Here is a 24,224-nt window from a genome sequence, read left to right on the forward strand (position 1 = left end):
GCTGCCGCAGACTGGGGTGGCGAGAGGGGGACCCCATGGGCAGCAGGGATGGGGCAGCTGACCCCCACCCCCACCCAGGGACCCCCAGGTGATGCTCGCGGGGTTTTAATATCCTGGTGCTGCCTGTCAAGCACGGCTGGAATTGGTTTGGGCGGCTGGGGAGACACGAGCAGCTCTGACAGCAGCCGTCGTGCTGCGGCTCTCCAGGGCACAGCGCGTCCATCAGCAGTGATGCTAACCAGGCCTGGCAGGCCGGGCGCCTGCCTTGCCCCGTGTCAGCCCCAGAATCTTGTCCCAGCCCTCCTGCCCAACCCTGGGGGAAGTTGCCTGGGGGTGCAGATGACTTTTCCCCTTCCCCGAGTTGTGGGGCAGCTATGGGGGCTCACGGATGTCCCCACTCATGGACATGCGGTTACCCAGTGAGTGGCAGCTCCAGCAAGGTTGTCCCCATTAACTCTCCCTCGTGCCCAGACAGGTAATGGGGCATGCAAGGCTACTACAGGTGTCCACGTGGCACTGCCCCAGCCCCACATTGCCTGTCCTGGGGCTTTTCCACCCAGAAATGGACAGCATGAACCTCAGCATCTCCTGCTTCCTCATCCCGGCAGAGATGTGAGAGCCAGAATAAGCAAAGAGCTTCCCACTGACAGCATCCCCAGCCAGAAACCAGGTCCAGGTCCTGGAGGGGATCAGGTGTGTGGGTCACCTCTCATCTGTCCACTGCCAGCCTGGGCCAGCAGCTCATGGCCACGTCCTTGTGACTTCATGCCCAGAGGCGTTTTTCCCCTCTTGGTGTCACCCATGAACTGTGGGCACTGTGGCCCCGTGGGCACTGTGGCTCTGGCAGCCGCCCGTAGCCCCTCACCCCAGCACCACACCAGGTTCAGCCTCTCACTGGGAGCCCGTTCCCCTCCCTGTGGGGCCAGAAGGGTCCCTCTGTCCTCCCGTGGGACCAGCCGTGAGTGCAGCACCGATCCCACTGCCACCATCACCTCCCTGACCTTGCACAGTCGCCCTGTAAGGGGAGAGGGTCCCCCGTGCCCCTGGGAGAACAGACAGAGGACAGGGGTCCCAGGTGGGAGCAGGCACAGTGACGTGTGTCCCTTGGGCAGCTCTCGGATGCTTCATCCGCTTCTGCCATTGCTCCCATCCCCCAGCACAGCCCCTCGGTGACTGGGGAAACTGAGGCACGGGTAGCAGGGAGAGGAGAAGGCAGGACAAATGACAGACCCTCCTCGTACCCCCAGCTGTCCTCTGTTGTGGCCACGAGATCCAGGATCCACAGCTGCCCCCTCCCCACCATGGCACCCCCACCCCAACCTTTCCCACCCCAGCAGCTGTGCAGGGAGCAGCACCCCCAACTCCTGTGACAATTTTCCACCATTCCGGTGGGGCTGAGGGACCAGTGCTCCTATCTCTGGCCAAGCTCTCCACTACACTTCCCTCATCCCATCCCAGCAATATGGGGGTCCAACTCTCTGCCCCTCCTGCCCAAAACGAGGGGTCTGCAGCACTGGGGGTACTGCCACGGGGGCAAACTGACACAGGGAACACTCAAAGAGCTTTGCCTCAGGGTTTGCCTCTTGCAGACCCCCGAGCACAGGCATCACTAGGCAGCCCCCGCCCCCGAACTGCCCCAAGCAAGCGCTCCCCACCCCGCTCCCGGCATCCCCATCCCAAGCACTTACTTTCGGAGGGAGCCCACACGGGGGGCAGTGGGAGGTGGCCAAGGACCAGCAGCATCACCCCGAGCCGCGGGGCACCCAGCGCCCTCGGCCCCATCCTCGAGTGGGACCCCCAGGGCCCCGTCCCCGTCCCACCTCGGGCTCTGCTGCACCGTGTCGGGTCCCGCTCGCCGTGTCCGGCCGGTACCCGGGGAACGCCGGGATAGGGGGGGCCCCCACGGACCCTGCCCGGACCCTGCGGCCCCTTCACTTTTGTTTTCGGCTGCCGCACACAAAATATTTAGCCTGACAACTGTCAGGGCCAGGGCCAGGGCATGTTTGGGAAATAGAGAGGGGGAAAACAGGGCGGCCCCCCCGCGCAAGAGTGGGTGGGAAGGAAGAGCCGCCTGCTGCCTCAGTTTCCCCAGTCAGAGCAGGAGGATCCAAGTTGCTCTGGCAGAGGGACACCAGGAAAGCAGCCAGCAACCCATGGAGACCCCCCGGAGCAGCACAGAAGGGACAACTTAAAGGTCACTTTGCCTCACAGGGTCAATCTGGGGTGCCAAGAGCCCACGGCTTTGGGGTCCCCACAGAACAGCAGCCCTACTGTGAGGGAGGAAGCTGCGGGCAGTCAGCACCTGCCTGGCTGTGACGAGCCATCCTTAAGGGGAAACACAAGCAGAAGAAAAGGGTAGAGGAGGAGGTGACATTTATTTTTCTCATTAGGACAAAGCAGGGAGGAGGGTTCCAGCCCTGGGGCGGCATGAACTCCACTGCAGCAAAACCTGGGGGCAGGAGTGGGGTGGTGTTGGCCCAGCAACCCTCCAACACCATGGAAGTGGGAGCACTGGGGCTGGACAGTGCCCCTGCCCCCTTGGATGGGGCGAGGGGGGACCCCCAAGGCTCCTCATGCAGGGGTCCTGTCTTTTTTTTTGGAGGAGCTCAGGAGCAGCTACTTCTCCGCCGGCGCAGCAGAGCAGTGTGGGGGCTTCTCTCCTCCTCTTGGTCGCTCTCACAGCAGCGCTGGTGGCACAGGGGCGCTGCAGGGCAGGGACAGGGCTTCCCCCGGACAGAGAACCCACCAGAGAAGAGGGCACCCCAGGCGGAGACAACCCCCACTGCACAGCCACTGCACAGCACCCCACCCTGTTCCATGCCCCTCTCTCTGGCCAAGCCCCCCACCACACTTCCCTCATCTCATCCCAACAATGGGGGGAGGGGGTCCCACGCTCTGTCTCTCCTGCCCAAAACAGGGGGTCTGCAGCATAGAGGGTACTGCCATAGGGAGAAACTGAGACAGACCCCCCAGATCCCTTCTCTCCTCAGCCCATGCTGGGTGGGATCTGGGGGCTCCTGGGGGCTCACCAGCTCCTCGTCCTCCTTCCTGAGGTCGCAGAGCAGCCACGTGCGGCACAGCCGGTTGCAGGCAGACACTGTGTTGTAGGAGAGCTGGGGGACAGGAAGGGAGGGGGTCCGAGGTGGGGGTCCCTCCCCAGCTCTACTCCCCCCACCACAGCACTACAGCCATCTCTGAGGTAGAGCCAGCCTTGGGATGGAGCCCAGCCTGAGCTCCCCAGGGGACTCAGGGGTGATGGGACCCCACAGCCGGGCACCCGTTCACCTTCCACTTCCTCCGGGCGTTGAACTTGCGGAAGTTTCTCATGTTGATGGAGGAACGGCTCCGGCTCAGTGCCTGCTTCCTGCTCAGGGGCTGCGGGGGCAAGGACATGCCACTGTCACTGTGTCCCCACCCCGCTCCCAGGGGGTCTGGCAGCCACCCCCTGCCTGTGCCTCTCACCTTGATCCAGGGGTGGACCAGGCACTCGGCGGCTGTCATGCGGTGCCTGCAGCACAGAGGGAGGCGTTGGGGTTGGGGGTCCAGGTCCCACACATCCACCATGGGGATGGGGAGATGGGGATGGCGCTGGTGGGGGCAGAGATGGGAACCACGTGGAAGTGGAGATGATGGGGATGGAGATGTGGATGAGACGAAGATGGAAATTGAGGTGGGATGGAGGTAGGGATGGGATGGGGATGGGGACAGAGATGGAAAGAGAGATGGGGATGATGGAGGTAGGGGTGGGGATGAAGATGAGGTTGGGGACAGGGTGGGATGGAGATGGGGATGAGGAAGATGGGGATGTTGGGGGTGGAGATAACCGAGGTGGAGGTGGGGGCAGTGATGGGAAGGAGATGGAAGGGACGAGGATGAGGACTCACTCTGGCTCCTTCACCAGCAGCCGACGGATGAAGTCCTTGGCCATCTCGGAGGTCTGACTGAAGCAGCGCTCCTCAAACTCATAGGCACCAGCCACAACATTGGAGAGAGTCTCAGCATCTGTCTCACCCTGGAAGGGGGACAGGCCACTGAGCCTGTGGGGACACAACAGAGCTCCTGAGTCCAGGACAGCACCAGCTCAGCCACCTCGGCACCCACAATCCTTGTGCCTCAGTTTCCCCCAGCCACAGGGAGCATTGCCCCATACTCACAGAATGTAGGTGATGACTCCGATGCTCCTGAAAGGTAGAGGTGGGGGTCAGGTGCTGCCCTCCCTAGGGCCCCCCCGTGCCCTGTGGCACCCAGGGGGGTCCCTCCCCACCCACCAGCTCAGCCTGTTGTCCCCAGGTCCTGACTCCTCACCACATGTCAGTCGCGGGGCTCAGTGGCTCATAATTGATCACTTCAGGAGCTGGGGGCAAACAGAGCCAGGGTGGGATATCAGAGGGACAGCACCATCCTGCCACCTCCCTCCCTGCTTCCCTGGGGGTCCTGTCCCCAGCCCTTGCTGTGGCCCCCCAGAGCAGCCCAGCTGCACCCCCAGAGCAGAGCAGGGCAGGGACCCCCAGGGATGTGCCAGCCTAGTACCGATGTACTGGGGCGTCCCACAGAGGCTCTTGAAAGTGACGCCATCCTCCAGCTTCTGGGCCAGCCCAAAGTCAATGATCTTGATCCAGGGCTGGGGGACATCCTTCTCCTGCAGCATGATGTTCTCGGGCTGTGGGGACAGGCACAGTGGGATGATGGAGGGGGTACAACAGCATCCTGGGAAGCTGAAAAGAATGGGACCAAGGCTCTGGGGATGCCTGGCAGTCCTTGGATCCTCAGGGAGTGAGGATGGGGGGTCCCCATGGGCACCTTGAGGTCGAAGTGAGCGATGAGGCGGGCATGCAGATATTCCACCCCACACAGGATCTGCCCCAGGAACCCGATGGCCTCCTCCTCTGACAGCATCTCCTTCTCCGCAATGAAGTCAAAGAGTTCCCCACCACTGATGCTGTGCAGGGTGGGGACAGGGGAGCTCAGCCACCTCCAACACACGGCACAAAAAGGCAGTGCCCCCCCCCCACCAGGACCCCACTCACAGCTCCAGGACGAGCACCATCTCAGCTCTGCTGGTGAAGAGGTTGTGGAGCCGCATGATGTTGGGGTGGTCGAGCTGGTGGAGGATGGCGACTTCCCGCTCCACCTGTGCCCGCTCCAGCCCCAGGCGGCTGCCCCGGCACCGTCGCATCTTCACGAACTTGGCAGCATAGAAGGTGCCGGTGCTGCGCTCGCGGCAGAGCCTCACCACGCCAAAGTGGCCACTGCAGCAAGAGCTGGGCTGGGGCACAGCTGGCCTGACCCCACGCCAGGGGAAGAACCCAGAAATCTGGGCACCCCTGGGGCTCTGGTGGAGATGGGATCCCCACCTGCACCCCACTGAATCTGCCTAGATCCCTGCCTGCCCTGAGTTCACCTGCCTGCAACCTGCTGACATGTGGTGGGTCCCACTCACCTGCCCAGATCCCACTTACCTGCCTGGATTCCTGCTCACCTGCCCAGCTTCTCCAGCAGCTCATACGTGTCCTCCAGATTGCCTGGGCTTGGGGTGGCTGCCAGGCCCTCAGTCCCCACATCCTCCCTGGGCTCAGCCACATCCTGTGGGGCAGCACCGGCACCTGGCTCAGCCCCTGCCCAGAGCTGTGCCACACCTGGGGGTGCAGGGATCCCCATCCCCTGGAGCACCAGAACCCCCCAGCACACTCGAAATTCCACATTGGGAATTCCCCAGTGCCCAGTACTGCATCTGAGCTCAGGCCCTCCCCAGTTCTTCCAGTTAACACTAAATTCTTCAGCACGTGGAGACTTAGAGACTTTCACCCTTTGATAAGGACCTGCAGGAGCTGCTCAGGGGGCTTGGAAATGGGGCAGGAGCAGGAAGAGAGGGGGTCACAGCAGCCTCCCTCTCCCTCACTGTGCTAGGGGTGCAAAATGCAGAGAAAACACAACATTTGGGTTTGTTGGTTTTTTTTTTTTAAAAAGCAGATTAATAGCAGATGAAAGCACCACTGTGAGCTCAGCCATGAGAGCCCTGCTCAGTCACTCCCAGCCCTGCTCTGGCAGTGCCCCCCACACACACCTACAGCCGTGGCTCACCTGGGGGCTGTCAGGGGCACCCCTTGGCCCCCTCTCAGCCGGGACCCCTGCCTGGCCACCCTCGGCCATCCCTGCAAAGACAAGAAGGCCCAGGGTGAGGAGGTGCATTGGGTCTGCACGGAAGGTCCTGGTGGCGGGGGGGAACAGGGGTGGCTTCTGTGAGAAGCTGCCAGGAGCCTCCCCCATGTCCAAGAGAGCCAATGCCACCGGCTCTGGGAGGCCAAGGCCGAGCCCAGCAGTGACGGTGGCAGCGCCTTGGCATAACAGAGTTCAGAAGGGAGAAAAGTGATTGTGCAGAATCAGTTGTGGCCAGAGAAATGTGAGAGCAACAGCCCTGCAGAGACCAAGGTCAGGGAGGAAGGAGGGGCAGGAGGGGCTCTGGGCACCAGAGTGGAGATTCCCCGGCAGCCCTTGGGAGTCCCCGGGGAGCAGAGACCCCCCTGCAGCCCTGCAGGAGCCCCGGACGAGCAGGGGGTGCCTGAAGGGGGCTGTGAGCCCGTGGGAAGCCCCCGCTGGAGCAGCTCCCGAGGCACTGAGCCCGGGCAAGGAGGGGCCCCAGCCTGGAGCAGCTGGGGCAGAGCTGCAGCCCACGGGAAGGACTCCCGCTGGAGAAGTCCCTGCAGAAGGGTCTCCCGTGCAAGGCAGGGACCCCACACTGGCCGAGCAGGGCGAGGACTGCGACTGCTCTTTCTGAGCAGCGGCAGAAACAACCTGTGTGCTGAACTGCCCGGGGCCCCGTTCCCATCCCCCTGTGCTGCTGCAGGGAGGAGGGAGAGCCTGAGGAGGGAGAGATGGTGGGGAAGATGTTTCTAAGGTTTTACTTTTCATTATCCTGCTCTGATTTGATTAGTAATAAATGCAATTAATTTCCCCAATTTGAGTCTGTTTTGCCCATGACATTAATGGGTGAGTGACCCCTCCCTGCCCTTATCCCCACCCAGGAGCCCTTTGTTCTATTCCCTGTCCAGGTAAGGAGGGCAGGGTCAGAGTGGCACCTGGCATGGAGCCCCCCACAGAGGGGTGAGGGGTTTTGGAGGAGACAAGCAGCTGCCTACATCTGGCAGAGTCCCCCCAGCTTGTTGCACTGATGTGGGGACGTATCTCACACTTGGCAGCTCCAAACCACAAACCTGCCTCTCTCAGCTCCCTCAGAGCCAACACCAGGACCCAACCCCCCTGTGCCTCAGTTTCCCCAGCTGTACAATGGGGTGGTGCTCCAGAACAGGGGCAGTGGGACCAGCAGCTCTGCAGGGAAGCAGAGAACTTCAGGGGAGTTTGCTCTGAGCCCCGGTGTTGGAGCCGCCTCAATGTCCCCAGTTTTGTGTCCCCAGGAGTAGGTGGTTTCCTGGGCTGGGCTGGGCTGTGGGGTCCAAGGCCACCAGGAAAGAGATGGGGATGGCAATATTGGCCCTTTCCCAGGAAACACCAGGGGCATTCTGGAGGGATTTGAGCCCTACAGGGATGGAGGCTGCACACAGTTCCCGGCCCCGTGGGGCTGTGCTGCACCACTGCCTGCACCAAACAGGGACTGGGACCCTTTTCTGTCCCCCTCCGGGGCCCTAAAGGACAGTCAGGGGTCCCCAAGCCCCATTCCCCCTCAGTCCCTCCCACTCCCAGCTCAGCTGTGCCCCCTTACCTTCCCTGAGCCTTCCTCAACATCCAGCAGTGCTTCTTCCTCACTCCCCAGGCAGCCAGCACAGGGGACAGTCACTGCCCACTGGGACTGTCCCCTGGCCCCCGGGTTGGTGGAGGCACCCGGCCAGGCCCCCCCTGGCCCCTGGCACGGCGCGGGGCTGGCCGGGCCCCGAGCGGGTACGTGCACGGGGGCGGCTGCAGCTGAAGCCAGGCCAGCATCCCTGGGCATGTGACATGTCCGTGGGGGGACAGTGTGTGTGTTTGTCCCCTGGGGATGGACACAAGCAGCTGATTCCCCCACGCCTTGCCAGACACGCCCGTGCACTGGGATGCTTTTGAAAGGAGGGAAACTGCGGCACGGGTGGCATCAGGCCCCAGTGGAAACCGCTGAACTCCTGTGCAGAACTGGACTCGTGTGGGCTGCGGGGGGCAGTGTCCTGTCCCACCATGTCCTGCAGCCACTCACCAGGAAAACCAGCCAGGCCTCAGCACTGGCTGCCAGGAAATGAGCTCCCAGGTCACCACCCAACTTCCAAAAAGCCCCACTGGGCCCCCAAACCCCCAAACCAAGACAGCCCCTGAGCCTGGCATGTCATGGGGACCTGGGATCCCTCACCTCCAGCTCCAGCCTTCCTCCAGCAGCCCTGGCAGTGCCAGGCTCTGCCTCACAGTCGCAGCATTCCTGGGGAGCTGGGGCAGGATCCAGCCACAGCAGCACAGGACAAGAAAAGCTCTGGGTTCCTCCTCCTGCGGGCTCTTGATAACACCCCCAGCTGTGAAGAGGATCCAAAAAAGGCCTTTTAGGGACAGTTCCTGCTGGTTCCAGCCTCAGCTGCTTGAGGGGTGGTCGGGCCACAGCGGGATGAGACGCTGGCAGACAATGCCCCTCTCACCGAGGTCCCCCCTTCCGATGTGCCGGTGAAGATTGCAAACAGGAAGCCGGGCTGACACCGCGAGGGGAAACGTGTGAGGCTGTAAAGGTTTTGGGGAGGGACGGGTTTCTTTAGGTGGAGGGAGCCGGGGCTGGCACCGCTCTGCGTGCTGGGGGCTGCTGGGGGGCATCGGGTGCCGTCACCACCCCAGGGTTTGTGGAGCCACTGCACGGCTCATCCATCCCTGTTCCCGGTGCGATGGATGAGCTGGACCCAGCCCTAATCCTTGTTCGAATTCCCAATCCATGCAAGCCCTGGGATGCAGCTGGGTTGGCACCGCTCTCGCCCTGGGTCCGCCTGGAGCCTGGCACCACCCGGGGCGAGAGTGGCAGCAGACACGTGGCAGAGCCGCAGCATTGGCAGCTCAGCTGATGTTCCCTCTGGCTCTGGCACCCAGAGTCTGAGGAAGGGGAATGGTGCTGGATTATACCATGCTGGGACTGAATCCTGGCTCAAGGTGTGAGCCTGACCCCACCGAGCTCTGCTGTCCCCACCGAGCTCTGCTGTCCCCACCGAGCTCTGCTGTCCCTGTGCCCTGCAGTGCCCGGTCCCAGGATGCAGACAGGAGGGACAAAGACACTTTTGCAGGTTTGGATGTGCTGGTGGGCAGGTGGCCAGGGTCCTCTCTTGGCCACAGCCCAGCCTGTCCTGAGGCTCCCAGTGTCACCTGGATGTCACCCCACGGCCACCATGCCACCTTCCTGTGACGTCTCCCCATCACATGAAGGCTCTTGCAGCTTTGGTTGCTGCTTCCTGCCTGTCGCAGGCAGCAGAGGCAGAGCACAGGCAGGGCAGTGGTGCTGTCCCACCCTGCCCATCCCGCTGCCCCCTGCACCGCTCGGCCGCAGACAGCCAGGGCCCGCCTGGGCCAGCAGAGGTAGGAGCGTGGGCTGGGGGCTGGGGCCGGGGGTTGGATTTGCAGCAAGGCCAAGGAGTGAACCCTGAGCAGGGGCCGCTGGACAGGGCCACACCAGGCAGTGCAGGGACGTTCCCCCTGCCCAAAGGCAGGACAGGGGGCACGATGATGGGGTGAAGAGGGCACGATGGTGGGGTCCCCTGCCCACACCAGCCCTTCCAGCCACATCTTCCCCTCTCCCAAGGAGGAAGTCCAGCCCGGAAATGTCTCACAGAGCAAAGCTTTCAGCCCATTTCAAGATTGATCTGACTCGTTCCCACCTCAAGAGTGCTGGGTTACAGAGGCACATCCTGCCCCAGGAAGCAAATCCCGCCGAGCTGCCCCACTGAGGCCACGGTGCTGGGATGGGGGAGTAGGGATGAGCCCACCACCCCTGCTCAGCCCCCCCACCCAGCTGGGGGATGCTCAGCACGTTCGGGACAGTGGCATTGTCCCCAGCAGCCTGGCCATGCCTGGGCAGAACCTGACCCAAATTCTCCTCCTCAGCACTCCCCGAGCGGGGTTACTGCAGTTTGGGATGTTTCCTTTCTCTTTGTCAACACCTTCCTCATCTTCCCCTGCCTGCTGGGGCACAGGGCTGGGCTGGGCACTACCAGGGGTTAAAGGTGGAGCTGGGGTGCCCTTCCTCATGGCTGGATCCCCTTGCTCTCAGACAAACCTCGACTGACTCCTCTGACTCAGCTTTGCCTCCCAGATTTTAACAGCCTCAGCATCCTCCACCCCTTCGAGCATCTGCTGGGGATTAACGTTGTTTTGCTGGGTGTTGTCAGCTCAGGGTCAAGCCCAAGATCCCTCAGGAGCTGCTCAGCCTCTCCCTCCCCTACCCAGGGCTGACCTGACACACTGGAGACTTCAGAGGGGCTGGAGGATTCACGTGCTTTCTCCTCAGCTCCTCCCTACCTACATCACTATCCCCAGGGCTTTTCCCCTCTGCGGTCCCAAGGACACTGTCTCTTCCCATCACGCAGGTGCAGGGTGGTCTCCTTGGGGAGGATCAGGGTGATGAGCCCGAGCTTGGGGAACACAAGGTGAAGGTGATGCTCACCCAGGTCGTTGGTGAGAGCAGGGCCTGCGGGGGGTGTCTTGGGGCCCCCCAGATTCCTCAGTGCTCTACAGGCAGCAAGAGGCCCGAGAAGGCCTCCCTGCCCTGAGCCTTTTCCTCCCCATTCCCTGGGACAGGGGACCCCATGGATGACGACCGTCCCCTCTTCACCACCTTCAAGCCCTTTGGTGAGGACAACACAGCCAGAGCCAAGCCAGCACCCAACACAACCCCCATCCAGCCCCAGGGGGCAGAGCTGCCGCTGGGACACCACAACAGACATGGCAGGGTAGGACACGGGGACGTGAGGGTGGACAGGAGCCCCGCTCACCCTCCCAGCCCTCACACGCTCTCAGGGACCACGTCCTCACGGGCTGCACTGGGAGCCCCGTGCAGGGAGCGGAACATCCTTGGCACGTCCTCACCTGAGCTCCCAGTGCTGTGCCCTTCCCTCCAGGTCCCTCCAGGTTTCTGGTCACCTCCACCAGTCCAGTCCCTGCCTGAAGGGGACCCGTGGCCAGACCGGGTAGCCCTGCGTGCCCGGACGAGGCTGTGGTTTGAGCAGACACAAGCCCAGAGGTTGGGGCCTGAGGGGAAGCTCCCAACGTGGTTCCACGGCTTCATCAGCCGGAGGTGAGCGAGGGGGAGGCCAAGGCGGGGAACAGGGTCAGTGTCCCCACCCCTGGGCTCCTAAACAGGGAGCTGGATCCCTGGATCATGTGAAGGGGATGAGGTTGAATGGCTCAGCGTCCCTTCCCACAGGGAGGCAGAGGAGCTGCTGCAGGATCAGCCCCTGGGCTGCTTCCTGGTCCGCTTCAGTGAGAGCACCATCGGCTTTGTCCTCTCCTACAGGTGAGCGACCCCTCCGAGGGGAGGGGACAAGCTCGGTCCCCTCCTGGCTGCTATACCCATCTCCTCTTCCTGTCTGTCAGGGGCAGGGATCGCTGCCGGCACTTTGTCCTGGACCAGCTGCCGGACGGGCGATATGTGATCCTGGGGGAGCGCAGCGCCCACGCCGAGCTGGCCGAGCTGCTGCAGCACCACGCCACGGCCCCCGTCACGCCGTACCAGGAGTTCCTCACCGTGCCCCTGCCCTGCGGATGGGTGAGGTCCCGGCCCCTGAGTGCCCCTGCAGCCCTGCAGCCATTCCGGCTGCACGGACAGGGTGATTTTCCCAAAGCCAAGGGAAGTCCAAGCATCACAAAAGCTGGGGATGGAACCGCAACGACCCTGGCTACCAGGAGCAAGGAGCCAGCCCATGGCCAGCACCCGGCTGGGTCTGCCCTAACCACCATCCCGACATCTCTCTGCTCTCCCTGCAGGAAGACGAGCCCCGAGGACGGACACAGCCCCCAGCTGGCAGTGATGCTGCGCATTCCCCACTGAGCGAAGCACCAGCAAAGCCCCCGGAGTACAGCCTTGTGTCCCTGGAGACCCTCAGAGCCGAGGGCGGCTCCGCCAGCGAGGTAATAGGCCAGAGGGAATGGAGGCACAGGTCTCACGAGGCGGGGGAACGCAGTCACAGTCACCACGGACCCACCTCCGTCCTGTCCCGTCTCTCCCGCAGGCTCCCAGCGCCCCGCCGTCGCTCCCTCCCAAGACCAGCTCCCGGGCGGCGGCTCGGGGGCCGCGCAGCCCCTCCGGCAGCGCAGCAGCGCCCGAGGTTCCCTATGCCCAGGTGCACAAAGCCGCCTGCCCCGAGACCCCCGAGGCCAAGTACCAGCAGCTCATGTGTTTCCACGTCTACGCCGAGCCCCGCGAGGACGCGGCCCCCAGCGCCCCCACCCACTGCGAGCCCTCGGAGCCCATCCCCGAGGAGCCCATCCCCTTCTATGCCATGGGCCGGGGCCGGAGCCCCCGCCCCAGCCCCAGCCCCGAGGAGAACATCTACTCCGAGGTGGCGCTGGCCCGGCAGGATCTGCCTGCTCGACTCCCTACGGCGCCCCAAAACACCTTCTCCACGCTGCCCCCCAAGCCCCGGCCCCACCGCCGGCTCTTCCGTAGCGTTTCCAGCCAGGACTGCAAGAGGAGGCAGCTGTCGGCAGCTCCCAGCACAGACAGAAAGGACAGAGGAGCTTCCAGCACAGGCACCGAGGTGGGTCCCCATTGCTCTAGAGCTCAGTCCCAACACGAGTGAGGCGTCCTGGAGCCTGAGGGATCAGGGTTTGCTCCACACCAGGAGCACAGGGAGAAGCATGGAAACCTGGAATGGTTTGGGTTGGAAAGCAGCCCATCCCGTTCCACCCCCTGCCATGGGCAGGGACACCTTCCACTATCCCAGGTTGCTCCAAGCCCTGTCCAACCTGGCATTGAGCACTTCAAGGGATGGAGCAACCACAGCTTCTCTGGGCACATTGTGCCAGGGCCTCCCCACCCTCACAGGGAAGAATTCCTTCCCAATATCCCATCTAACCCTGCCCTCTGGCAGTGGGAAGCTGTTCCCCCTTGTCCTGTCACTCCAGGTCCTTGCAAAAACTGGGCTGGGAGGGTGAAAGACCAACTTGGTGCTATTTCCTGGCTCTCAAATCCACCCTCTCCCTGAGAATTCCCTAGGTCGTTCCGAACGCTGCGCTGGAGTTGGATGACCCCGTGTACAGCCAGAGCACACACAGCGACCAGCAAACCACGGCCACAGCCGAGAACGTGTACGAGAAGCTGCCTGGGGACTGCTCTTAAGCCACCTGCACAGGTGGGCTCAGGACATGACCTGGCTCCCAGGCAGGAGGAACCTCAGCCTCCATCTCACTGCAGGAAGCCCTTGGCCCTGGGAGGAGGGATCCAAGGCTGCTGTTGGGCCCAGCTGGTGAGGCCAATCTGCTCCATGGGGAGCCCCTGCTCTGTCAGCTTCCCAATCCTGTTGGACAGCTCACGGGGGAGTGGGGTTACCTTACCTGTGAACACATCCCAAGGGACTTCTGTTAATAAAATGAGGGGGAAAAGGCTGTTACAGGAAAAACAGGGACGAGTTTGGCACAGTTGGATATTAAATTGGCCAGAAACTGGAGGGATGCCACAGCCAGGGCTACGCTGAATCTCCCCAGCCTGGACCCAATACTCCAAGCCCTGCCTGCTTCCTCAGCCACAAAACTTGGGATGACACCACTGTCCCAGGGCTGCCCCATGGGGTATAAACCCTGGGGTTAAACAGCGCCGAGCCACAGTGGTGCTGGGCAGTGTCAGTGGTGCTCACAGCTCAACAAGAGCAGGGAGCCAGGATGGCCAAAGCCCTGGCTCAGAGGGAAAAGGAGGGCTGGGGCATCACAGCTGTGTTATCCCTGGGAAGATTCACTCCTGACTTTTCACAAACCTGAATTTTGTTGCTCTTAGAAGGTTGAAAGTGGAACACAAGCCCTGGGAACTTCCCTCAGTGCTAAACCCGAGCCATTACCCCAAAGGGAAATGGAAAGGGGAACCTGGCAGCTCCAGCCCCCACGCAGGCAGTGCTCCACACTGCAAACTCCGCGGGCCAAGAGGGTACCTGGATGAGGATCCGAGCCCCTTGTGATGGAAACAGGGCTGGGTGGGTTCCTTTAGAAGGATATTCCTTTACCAAATCTCTTCTGGGAGTACTTCACTGTACATACAAGATATGAATAAATTACTCAACAGTAACTTTATTCTGATAATTCAAATACTCAAAACAGGCTCTGCAAAGTACTAAATATACAGGGAGCTAAACTAAAAACGAGATTAGTTTAAAATATTCTAAGAAAAGACTTCAGTCATGGGGTTTGCCTGTTTTTAAGAGGTAACATGGGAGAAGAAACACCTCTTGGGAGTTGTTCTAATCCAGAATAATAAATATTGGCCTTTTGAGCTGTGGTTACAACAAATAAAACCCAGAGTGGTGGGAATATAAGTTCAATAACCAGGCCAGCTCTCTGCTCCCTTCGGCATCACACACTTTGGTGAACAACAAAGTGATGCCACAGAGATTTGGATCCATGGATTGGGCCAGCAGAGCTGCACAGGATTTGCAGTCACATCACCTTGACAGAATTCCTTAAATAAAAAAAGAAAGGTTTAATTTTAAGAAGTTGGTGCTGGGCAGTCTCCTTTTCCCAGCCAGGAGGGTCAAGTCAACACTTAATTGAAACAAAATTGATACAAACAAGCTGGGGGAAAAAAAAAGTACAGTTGGCAGCTCTCCTCTGTCTGCCCGGAGGAAACAGTAGAGCTCACTCCCAGCCAGTCACACGTGGGACACTGGGATACTCAGTTTGATGAGTCTGAGAACAGCCTGGGTCAGGACAGTAGGCCTTGGGTTGGGGGAGAAGGAAAGAGGTGGAAAAGGAAGGACAATATACATGCACACATGGCTCAGGGTATCCCAAAGCCCTGAGTGTGCCGGGCAGGAGAACCTCCCTTCCAGGTGTGGTGCTTCCCCTGGCACAGGCTCTGACATGCACAGGGGTGTCCCCTCAGCACAGCTCAGGCTGTGGAGCCCGGAGCAAAAACACCAAGTTAAAAACCAGGACATCAAAATCATCATCATGAGAAGAGTGTTGGAGCGGCCTGGGCACGAGGAAACAGCTGTAAGGACATCTCAAAGGTAAGGACAAAATAAAAATTCCAAAGCCAGGCTTGCTCTTAGAACTCACCGTGTTTTAGAAAGGAAAATGACACTCTCAATGTCCAAGAGAGGAGCAAAGTGGGAACTGGGAGTTTATTGAGCCTCTGCTGAAGGGTGTGGCATCAGGAGGCACAGTCTGTTCCCTCAGGACAGGAGCTGGAGCCTCACAACCAGCACGTTCCCTGCGGTGCCTTGGACCGTCCTTGGCTAATCAGAACCTTCCACATTATCGTTTACAATGAGGGAGGGGAAGGATTACAGGTGGAGTTTCAGGACCAGCTTGCAATGACCCTTCTTCCTGCCAGGCCAGTGAGTGCAACGTCCTCCCTCCCACTGAGCAGCCCCGTCCTGGGGCCTGGCTGATCTCCCGGAGACCAGGAGACACTGGACACAGCAGGTCACCCGGGACGCCAGCCAAAAAGCAGGACAGATGTGTCAGAATCCGTATTTGGCTTGAGTCTGCCGTCTGCTGAGCTTGTTTTCAGACCATGTGTTTTTCAGTTCCAGTTCCCTCTCCTTGGCCTGCAGAGATAGAGAGGATGCTGTTACCCTCCATGTTTCAGTGACTCAGCAGCATTCCGGCCTCCTCCAGCCCCGCTCACGTGGATTACGGAGCCCTTCAGCCAGAAGCCTCGTTACAGGAGTTAGCACAATCATCCTGACAGAGGCCTGGATTAATTGGGATGCACAGGCATTTCATTCATGCTGAAAAGCAGCTTCTCGTGGGGATGGGCTCAGCAGCCACTTGCCAACCCCAGGCTGGAATCCAGGACAGGATCCCAGGGCCTCGGAACATGCAGGAAGGGCAAAGCAAAGCCCGAGACTGGGACCCCCTCAGGGCCCGGACTCACCTCTGGCCCCACTGGGTCTCACCAGGACTCAAGGGGCTCTTGGGGACAGCCCCTGGTCCTCAGCTGCTGGGGGAGCAGCCCCACCACCCCAGCCTTGTGTTGCCAAGAGCAAACCCTGCAATTCTGCCTGGATCAGCTCACACACCACAGGGAGGCCACCCACCTGATGGATCAGGTACGTGATCTGGTGTTTTCTCCTTTGCTGTCCTGTGGGCTGATCTCCTTTTTTCTGGAAAGCAGAAAGAGGTGAAGTGTTAAGCCTGGAGAGGTGCTTCCCTAGACAGCAAACCTAGACAAGGGCCTTCACACAGCCATCCCAAGCAGCATTTGTTCCCTATTAAACTGCAGATTCCTTCAGCTGAAGCACTTCCTGGCTGGCCCTCCCCGCTCACACGCTGTGTTCTGAGGAACTCTACTGGTCTCTCACATGTCATTATTTACTAAGTCCCTGCTCCCCTCCCTGGGACTTGCCCAGCATCCAACACAGCTCCACGTGGAGCTGATCTGGGCACTGAGCAGAGGCTCCAACCACAGCCCTCACCGTCCACCCCACCTTGCTGAATGACTTCATGGTCTTCTCCTCTGTCAAGGATTTGGTCAGCCACTGCTGGGCCCCGCTCAGCTGGTCATCACCTTTGATGTCCACAAAGTTGATCTCTTCCCTCCCACGATTCCGCTTGCCTTGCAGACGCTTGAACTGAAGGAAGAATAGGAGAGCTGGAATTACACCCAACGCTGACATGATACAAGGCACAGCAACAGTTTTCTAGCCAGGGTTTTGATCTTTTGGAGAACTTCAGCTTGCTATACACCCGAGTATCTAAAACTATTTAGCATGAAGGTTATCATCTCATTTTCCTATGCAGAAAACAGCATTTACTCATGCTCCCAGGCTTGCTCGGGAGACCCTTGCAGTCCTGAGTCTCTCATTTTAAGGGCCACTGAAGAACCTCAAGTTTTGCTGCCAACACATTCACCTGGTCTGCACCAGCCACAGTGTAGCCACAAGACAAGGGCCGTGCCCATCCCCTGAGCAGGCACTGCTGAGGCACCTCCAGTCCTAGGGTCAGTTTGGGCTCCTCATGACAAGAAAGAGATTGAGGAACTGGAGCATGTCCAGAGAAGCAAACAGAACTGGGGAAGGGGCTGGAGCACCAGGGGAGGCTGAGGGGCCTCAGCCTGGAGAAAAAGAGGCTCAGGGAGGACCTTCTCTGCACAGTTCCCTGACTGGAGGGTGCAGCCGGTGGGGGGTTGGGCTCTGCTCCCAGAGAACAAGGGACAGGACAAGACAAAATGGCCCCAAGTTGTGCCAGGGGAGGATTAGGTTGGATGTAGGGAAAATTCCTACACCCAAAGGGCTGTCCAGCCCTGGCACAGGCTGCCCAGGGCAGTGGTGAAGTCCCCTCCCCCAGAATGATTTAAAAGCCACGTGGATGTGACACTTGGGAGCATGATTTAGTGGCGGCCTTGGCAGTGCTGGGGAATGGTTGCACCTTGTGCACCTTGCACCCTGGGGAATGGTTGGAGCCTTTTCCAACCTCAACAACTGATTCTATTCTGTACTTATCAGGCCTACAGGCCCAGCTGGAGCAGGAGCCCAGCAGACTGCGGGAGGGACTCCACACCTGTCCATAACAGAGCACAAAGCCCCCTGAAAAAGAACCCAGCTCAAGCCACTGGAAACAAAGGCTGTGCTGGGGGCAGGACCATGGCTGCCAAGCAGGTCCTGTGTTCTGGCAGAGCTCAAAGCCAAATTCCACAGGGGGACAGACAATGAAGTGCCAACCGCTTCGTCGTCGATGAAGGAGGAGTCGGTGCTTGTCTCCTGTGGCGGGGCCTGGGCTGGTTCCACCTCTGGGTAGTACCCGCTGCTGTAGTAATCCTGGCAGGGAAAGGGAAACCAGTTTGTCATGAGAACAACCCTGGAGTGGCACCAAGCCAGGGACTGCCCCAATGCTGATTCCATCAGAGGAACGAACCAACAAACACTTTGAGGGACTTTTCACAAGAGTCTGGAGTGACAGGACAAGGGGAAATGGCTTCCTGCTGCCAGAGGGCAGGGTTAGATGGGATATTGGGAAGGAATTCTTCCCTGGGAGGGTGGGGAGGCCCTGGCACAGGGTGCCCAGAGGAGCTGTGGCTGCTCCATCCCTTGAAGTGCTCAGTGCTGGGCTGGACAGGGCTTGGAGCAACCTGGGATGGTGGAAGGTGTCCCTGCCCATGGCAGGGGGTGGAACTGTATGGGCTTTGAGGTCCCTTCCCACCCAAACCAGAATGGGATTCTATGAATTACTAGAAACAACCTGGGCTCAGACACCACCTCCAGTGAGCCCTGACTCTGCACCCGCGCATCCAGGGCATTTTCACAGGAGTGCAGCTGTCAAACATCTGTCCAGCAAAGAACATCTGGAGCTCTCACATCATAGGAATCCCCCTGTGCCCAGTGCTGTGGCTCCCTATCCCAGACAGCTTGGGCTGGATTCCCTGCCCTGTGTCCCAGGCAGCTCACAAAGGCTGGATTCCCAGGAGCAGCCAGTGAGTAACTAACTTGAGCCACTCACTCAAGTACCTGTCCAGAGCCCCTCACTTCACCTCTGGCCAGTGAACCCACCTGGTAGTAGTCCCCGGGCTCGCCGTAGGCGGGGGGGAACTGGCCATAGGGGTGGCTGCCGTAGTCCTCACCGGGTTTGGGCACCCAGCTGTGCTGAACTCCGCTGGAGCCCGCACCCGTCTTGAACTCCAGAGGGGCGTTAGCGGCCGCGTCCTGGAACTGGGGCTCCGGCTCTGTCCCGGGCGGAGGGTCCTCCGACCCCCCCGTGCCGGGGTACAGGTAGGGCTCGGCGCCCGCGGCACTGGGCTCACTCCTGTCGGACAAGGAGAAGTAGTTCTCTGGCTGCACCTCCTCGTCGCTGTCCTCCTCCTCCTGGGTGATCTGTTTGGTTACCTGCAGCGCCGCGCTCTTGGCCGCGGCTTTGATCGCCGACGGGGACGGAGTCGTGGGCACGGCCGGCTTGGGCACGGATTTGGTTTTGGAGGAAGAGCTTGGGGCCTTGGCAGGCTTGGAGTCGGAGGCGTTTTCTCCTGCTTTCCTCGAGAACGCGTAGGGCAGGAGTAACCGATTGGTCTCTTTCACTGTCATGTTTTTGGGCTGAGGAAGCAAAGCGGACAAGCCGGAGCCCTCGCTGTGTCCCTGGTGACATCCATGCAGGACAAATGCAGCACAGAAAAGAAAAGAGGGAGATTATTCGCTTTTCCTGACTCTCTGCCAATTATCCCCCCAATTCTAACGCTTCTTGTGGGTTTCCCGCTGCTTGGCCACTCTGGATACACTGCAAAAAAGGCCAGGGGGGTTTTGAAGGGAAATGTGGTACTTGCAAATATCTGCCCAATTCCCAAATTAATGCCTCTTTTTCCAAGTTTAAAATTGGTGAAATTGCCCCCTCCCAAAAAAAGGACTTGAAAACTCATGTGATTTCAGGAATAGCCCTGAAGCCACAAGGTAACCAGAGTGGATGATTTACACAAGCCCAAGCCCAAGACTGGTCACAGTCAAACACTTTTTCCCATGACAATTGTTTAACCAAGTGCCCCTGTTATTTACCTGAAGAGTATTCTTTTTCTTTGCTGGTTCATCTTCCTCTGAATCTGACTGAGAGAGAAAACCAGAGCTCAGCACAACCCGAGACGCTAAACTAAAAAAAGTTATGTTAATAAATCCCAGGAAAATAAACCCAAAGGGAGAGAAGAACTGCAGGTGCATAGCAACAGGTCAGGGCTCTCCTTCAGAGGGACAGACAACAGAGTTACTGGAGGGGAAGCACAAACCACACAAAGGGTGTAAAGTTCACTGCAGAGATACAGAGAATTGTTCCCAACAATGCCGAAATTGCTAAATATCCAGTTAAAAATTGAGTGGAAAGCCTGGTTGGCATGAGAAAAGGCCCTAAGTACCTTCATAATTTCACGGCTCCTCAGTGAACTTGGAAGAGGCAACAGGGATTGAGGGCTTGAGCCAGTTTCCCTCCAAATCATAAACCAGGAAAAGACAAGGAATGTGCATAAATAAAGAGCGTTAGGAGTGACTGTAAACCCACCTGTTGGTTTGGGAGAGAGGAGACACTGCAACTGCCCTGGAGGATCTCCAGGGGATGAACTACAGCGACGGGAAGGATTTTAAGGAGAAAGAGGGAACAACTGAGGACATCAGCCACAGACCAAGGGACCTCCAGGAATCCTAAGTGGGAACTGCTCAGACCAGCTCCAGTTTAGGATACTTTTTGTTCCTTCAACATTCATTTGCTCAACACTGACAACCTGCAGAAAGTGTGGTCAGAACCCACACAGCAGAGCACAGAGAGGGGTAAAGCAGGAACAAATCCCTGCTCGTTCCAGCTGTCTGGAATCACACCACACTGCAGCAAGCAGGTGAGTGAAAAGTGGCTGTGAGGGACTGGGATAGCCCCCATCCCTCTGTCCCAAAGGCTGAAACTCCAGAGCTCTGGAATTTGCCAGACTGGGATGGTTATCAGGAGCAAGGTGGTTCAGGAAGGAGTGGGAACCTGTGTCCTCTCCCCTTCTTCCCATCACCCTCCCCAGACTCTTCCAGCAAAGCAACAACACTGACTTCATCTGGGCTCCCCCAAAGTACTGCCAGACCACTGTTAATGGACACTGTTTATAAATCCTTCCTCAAGCACCTGTCCCCATGGAAATGACCCCAAGCTTCCAGTTCAGCTCTTCCTACAGCCACAGGCACTCCTGTCACACCAAAACCACCATGGTGACATGACCATCACCTCCACGTGACAACAGGCCAGACTGGGGCAACCTGGTCTAGTGGAAGGTGTCCCTGCCCATGGACAGCGTGGAACAGGACGACTTTTAAGGGTCTCTTCCAACCCAAACCACTCCAGGATTCCAGGTGCTGATTTAGATGAGATATTAGGAAAAAAAATCATCTGTGAGGGTGGTGAGGCCCTGGCACAGGATGCCCAGAGAAGCTGTGGCTGCCCCATCCCTAGAAGTGTCCAAGGCCAGGTTGGACAGGGCTTGGAGCAGCCTGGGATAGCGGAAGGTGGAAGAGGACTGGAACAAGATGATCGTTAAGGTCTTTCCAACCCAAACCATTCCAAGATTCTATGACAGTGCTGTGCCAGAGGAAATGAGCACTGGGGAGAGGATGAAACCTCATCAGTAGGGATCCTGACTTAAAAACCAGGAGGACAGTGACCTGCCTTTCCCTGCTGTCGCTGACTGCAAGGCACAATATTTACAAAAAAAAACAAACCCACAAAATGAGAAGGAAATGGTCACCTGAAAGTTTGGAAGACGCCTGAAGCCTTTAAACTAATAAACAATAAACTGATTGAAAAAATCTATCACCTGCACTGCAGACAAAAGACTTTTTTGGGCTAGAACGCCCTGCAGCTACACATCATCAACTCGTCAACTCCAAGAATAAAGAAGGGTGCAGATAATCTGGGTTTGGCTACATTATGATTATAAATAAGGTTTCTTTATCAGTTTAATTCTGCAAAGCGCTTTAGGATTAGGGCAGGCAGCCAGGACAAATCTCCCCGCGGATGACACAACAATAGATCCCGGTACCTCGGTGTGAGAGAGGAGCGAGGGAAGAGACCCGCGGGGGGGAGGTTTCACCCCCGAAGGGCTCAAGCGGGGGGTTTGTTCCATACTCACATCCCCCTTGTGCAGCTCCGGCGCCGCGATCCGCACCGGCTCCGTCCTCTTCTTTGGCTTGGGGAGGCCCAAACCCGCCCCGGGGGAGGCAGCGGGGGGCGGGCTGAGGGGGGAGGCGGCGGTGGCCGCATTCCTGGGGGGCGGCAGGAGGAGCCCCCTCGGCCGAGGGGACTCCGCGACCCCGTCCCCGCTGGCGGCCGGCTCGGGGGGGCTCTCGGGCCCGGCCCGGGCAGGCGGGGCGCTGCCGAAGCCGCTCACAGTGGGCGGGGGGCCCATGAGGAACAACGGGGGCACCGCGGGGGCTCTGGGCGGGGGCAGCGCGGCGAAAAGCCCCCGGGACGAAGGCTGCTCGGCCGCGGCTGGGGGAGAATCGGCGGCATCCTCCTCCTCCTCCTCGCCCGCAGGTTCCTCCGCATCGCTGTCCTCCTCGCTGCTGGCGTAGGCCACGAGGGACATGGCCCCGGGGAGGGCGGCCCTTCGCGGGCAGCAACCGCTACGCGAGGCCGGGGATACACCCTCCGCGCTAGGCCGCACCGCCGCCGCGCTTTCAGCGCCCGCAGCGGGGAGGAAGGGGCGGGCGGAGGCCAGGCTACGCCGCCATGGCGGCCCCTCCCCGTGCGGCGGCGGGGCCGCGGAGCGAGGCAAGGCGACGGCGGCGGCTCCGCGCTCCCGGTAATGGCTGCCGGCAGCGCCCCGCTGCCCGCGCTGCAGCGACGCAGGACTACAGCTCCCAGCGTACCCTGCGAGCAGCGCTGTGCCCGCCTCCCGACGTGCCCCGCCGCGAGGCACTATGGGAAATGTAGTCTGTGATGCCACGCGGCGGAAGTCCGGGCGGGACCGGGACAAGGCCCGGGCACAGCGGGGGTGCCGGAAGGCCCCTGGGGACGGAGCGGGACGGGGACGGGTCTGGGGCCAAGGATGAAGACGAGGACGGCCCAACCCGCCCCCGCCAGGCCCCTCGATTCATTGCCAAAGCGAGCCCTGAGCTGGGACTGTGGCTCCCGGTGTGTCCCCGGTACCCGGTGCACCGTCACTGTGGGACACGGACTGGGGGGCTGCAGGGGCTCTCCCTGCCTTCCATCCTTTCATCACGGGCTACTTTGGGGTACAATCAGTGCTGTGAGCCCCAGCGGAAGCTGCTGGACTGGGCTGCAGGAGGCCTGGCCAGGGCCCTGTTTATCCCTCTGGTGCTTTGCTGATTTTCGGTTTGACGCCTCTGACCTCCTTCTGGCTCGTTCTGGCCTTAATAAGCAATGAGCTCAGCTCGAATTTGGGTCCCCGACACCCAGAGAAGCGATTTGCAGAGCTGCTGTGAAGTACCAGCACAAGTAATTAAAGCAAAATGCAGATAAATGAGGAGCATATCCTGAAGCCTCTGTCATTTGGAACGGTGTGAAATCCAGCCAGCGTGCCCTGTCCCACCCCTCCTGGCCTGTTCTGGAGGGCTGAGGAGTGTTAAAAATACAGTATTAAAAATAGGCATTGAGGCCTTGGGGAGCGGGAGGGACAGGCATGGGAGGATTCCAGGAGCTGGGACACACGAGTTACGTTTTCCCCCACTCCTGACACGGCTGTGACCTGTGAGGGCAAAGCCAAGCAATCCCAGCACAAGGACACTGAGGAGGATGATGAAGAGAAGGAAGGTGTCCTTGTGGCCACAGGACCGGTATGGCTCGTAGAAAGTCCCATCTGTACAAGCCTCTCTTCAGGAACCCCTTTCCCTGAGAATGAGGGTTCCATATCCACCAGAAACAGCAAGACTTTGTCTTTGTAGTGCCACACACGTGTGCAGCCACTGGAAGAGTGAACTCCCATCGCAGGGGCTGAACCCCGAAGTGTGTCAAAGTCCTCTCCTTTCACAGCTCCACTAAACTGCTCTACAAATCCAAAGGAAACCAAAAGGATTTTTGTGGATCAGGCCCAGCGTTGCTGTCACTTCCCCAGCAAAATACCCCTTGCACTCAGAATCATAGTTTGGGCTGGAAGCAGCCATAAGATCATCCCGGGGATTGGTTGGGATCTTCCTGGCAGATTTTTTTCACTCCTTCCTAAGTGTCCAGGTTTGTAAATTTTTAGGATTTAGGAAAGGGGGATGGGTGATTCCCTGGGAAGCAGAGAGTGGTTCAACCACCCCAAGCTCTAATACGAGGCAGCCCTCATCCTCTGCTGAGGAAAATCAAGAAGTCTGGCAGGGAGAGGAGGGAGCCGGTTTAAACAAGGTCTGGCTCCTGCTGTGGAGAAAGAGGGAGGAATCCTTGTTTTGCTCAGCCTTTGTCCATTTTTCCATTGCAGGTGGAGATTCCTTGAGACTGGTCTCACCCCCAGGCAGTAGGATCCTGCTGTCAGCTGTGACCCTGTGGATTATTTATTTGTGTTACTTTGCAGCTTGTTAGGAGAAATTCAGCCAAGGAAAGCACACGGGTATGGAAAGAAAAGAGCCCAGCCCAGGAACCCCGACTGCCAGGTCAGGGTGGAGGTTCTGGTCTTCCAAACGACT

At 59.3% G+C, this 24,224-nt stretch overlaps 3 protein-coding genes across 8 annotated transcripts; 1 reads left to right on the forward strand and 2 right to left on the reverse strand.

Moving 5' to 3' along the window:
* Nucleotides 1-2,356: 2,356 nt before the first annotated feature.
* Nucleotides 2,357-8,681, reverse strand: LOC136303141 (death-associated protein kinase 2-like). Of its 6 annotated transcripts, XM_066206806.1 has the most exons (14): nucleotides 8,610-8,681; nucleotides 8,333-8,489; nucleotides 6,082-6,152; nucleotides 5,480-5,583; nucleotides 5,028-5,249; nucleotides 4,801-4,939; nucleotides 4,531-4,660; nucleotides 4,306-4,354; nucleotides 4,155-4,181; nucleotides 3,885-4,037; nucleotides 3,463-3,508; nucleotides 3,286-3,375; nucleotides 3,030-3,113; nucleotides 2,357-2,687 (listed from the first exon to the last, which is right to left on the reverse strand). In XM_066206806.1, exons 3-14 carry the CDS (start codon nucleotides 6,148-6,150, stop codon nucleotides 2,607-2,609), a joined length of 1,194 nt encoding a protein of 397 aa, XP_066062903.1. In that variant the 5' UTR covers nucleotides 6,151-6,152; nucleotides 8,333-8,489; nucleotides 8,610-8,681; the 3' UTR covers nucleotides 2,357-2,606. The 6 variants fall into 6 exon arrangements, with proteins under 6 accessions (XP_066062903.1, XP_066062904.1, XP_066062902.1 ...); XM_066206807.1 differs by lacking the exon at nucleotides 8,610-8,681 and having other exon boundaries at nucleotides 8,333-8,559; XM_066206805.1 differs by lacking the exons at nucleotides 8,333-8,489; nucleotides 8,610-8,681 and adding an exon at nucleotides 7,718-7,964.
* Nucleotides 8,682-9,448: 767 nt separating this feature from the next.
* On the forward strand, nucleotides 9,449-14,156 carry SH2D2A (SH2 domain containing 2A). The gene is made up of 8 exons (XM_066206803.1): nucleotides 9,449-9,525; nucleotides 10,744-10,895; nucleotides 11,064-11,239; nucleotides 11,369-11,458; nucleotides 11,539-11,710; nucleotides 11,929-12,072; nucleotides 12,174-12,701; nucleotides 13,160-14,156. Exons 2-8 carry the CDS (start codon nucleotides 10,752-10,754, stop codon nucleotides 13,280-13,282), a joined length of 1,377 nt encoding a protein of 458 aa, XP_066062900.1. The 5' UTR covers nucleotides 9,449-9,525; nucleotides 10,744-10,751; the 3' UTR covers nucleotides 13,283-14,156.
* Nucleotides 14,157-15,240: 1,084 nt separating this feature from the next.
* On the reverse strand, nucleotides 15,241-22,344 carry PRCC (proline rich mitotic checkpoint control factor). Its single transcript, XM_066206794.1, has 7 exons — nucleotides 21,728-22,344; nucleotides 19,632-19,679; nucleotides 18,642-19,220; nucleotides 17,817-17,912; nucleotides 16,584-16,727; nucleotides 16,194-16,259; nucleotides 15,241-15,701 (listed from the first exon to the last, which is right to left on the reverse strand). The coding sequence occupies exons 1-7, from the start codon at nucleotides 22,181-22,183 to the stop codon at nucleotides 15,615-15,617; spliced, it is 1,476 nt and encodes a 491-aa protein (XP_066062891.1). The 5' UTR covers nucleotides 22,184-22,344; the 3' UTR covers nucleotides 15,241-15,614.
* Between the last annotated feature and the right edge of the window lie 1,880 nt (nucleotides 22,345-24,224).

The sequence above is a fragment of the Chamaea fasciata genome, unplaced genomic scaffold (genome assembly GCF_029207755.1).
Source record: "Chamaea fasciata isolate MVZ Bird 193981 ecotype frontalis unplaced genomic scaffold, bChaFas1.0.hap1 SCAF_31, whole genome shotgun sequence".
Taxonomy (NCBI): Eukaryota; Metazoa; Chordata; class Aves; order Passeriformes; family Sylviidae; genus Chamaea; species Chamaea fasciata.

What these genes read in the sequence shown, in the direction of transcription:
- LOC136303141 (XM_066206804.1), bottom strand. Translation starts at nt 6,267, where the DNA reads ATGGGGGAGGCTCCTGGCAGCTTCTCACAGAAGCCACCCCTGTTCCCC. An exon ending in GTGCCCCTGACAGCCCCCAG is followed by an intron (nt 5,584 to 6,081) that starts GTGAGCCACGGC and finishes GCTGCCCCACAG; the next exon opens with GATGTGGCTGAGCCCAGGGA. An exon ending in CTGCTGGTGAAGGAGCCAGA is followed by an intron (nt 3,509 to 3,884) that starts GTGAGTCCTCAT and finishes TCTGTGCTGCAG; the next exon opens with GCACCGCATGACAGCCGCCG.
- SH2D2A (XM_066206803.1), top strand. Translation starts at nt 10,752, where the DNA reads ATGGATGACGACCGTCCCCTCTTCACCACCTTCAAGCCCTTTGGTGAG. An exon ending in ACCACAACAGACATGGCAGG is followed by an intron (nt 10,896 to 11,063) that starts GTAGGACACGGG and finishes CCTTCCCTCCAG; the next exon opens with GTCCCTCCAGGTTTCTGGTC. An exon ending in GGCTTTGTCCTCTCCTACAG is followed by an intron (nt 11,459 to 11,538) that starts GTGAGCGACCCC and finishes CCTGTCTGTCAG; the next exon opens with GGGCAGGGATCGCTGCCGGC.
- PRCC (XM_066206794.1), bottom strand. Translation starts at nt 22,183, where the DNA reads ATGTCCCTCGTGGCCTACGCCAGCAGCGAGGAGGACAGCGATGCGGAG. An exon ending in CCTTCATCGACGACGAAGCG is followed by an intron (nt 16,728 to 17,816) that starts GTTGGCACTTCA and finishes TTCTTCCTTCAG; the next exon opens with TTCAAGCGTCTGCAAGGCAA. An exon ending in TCACGTACCTGATCCATCAG is followed by an intron (nt 15,702 to 16,193) that starts GTGGGTGGCCTC and finishes CTATCTCTGCAG; the next exon opens with GCCAAGGAGAGGGAACTGGA.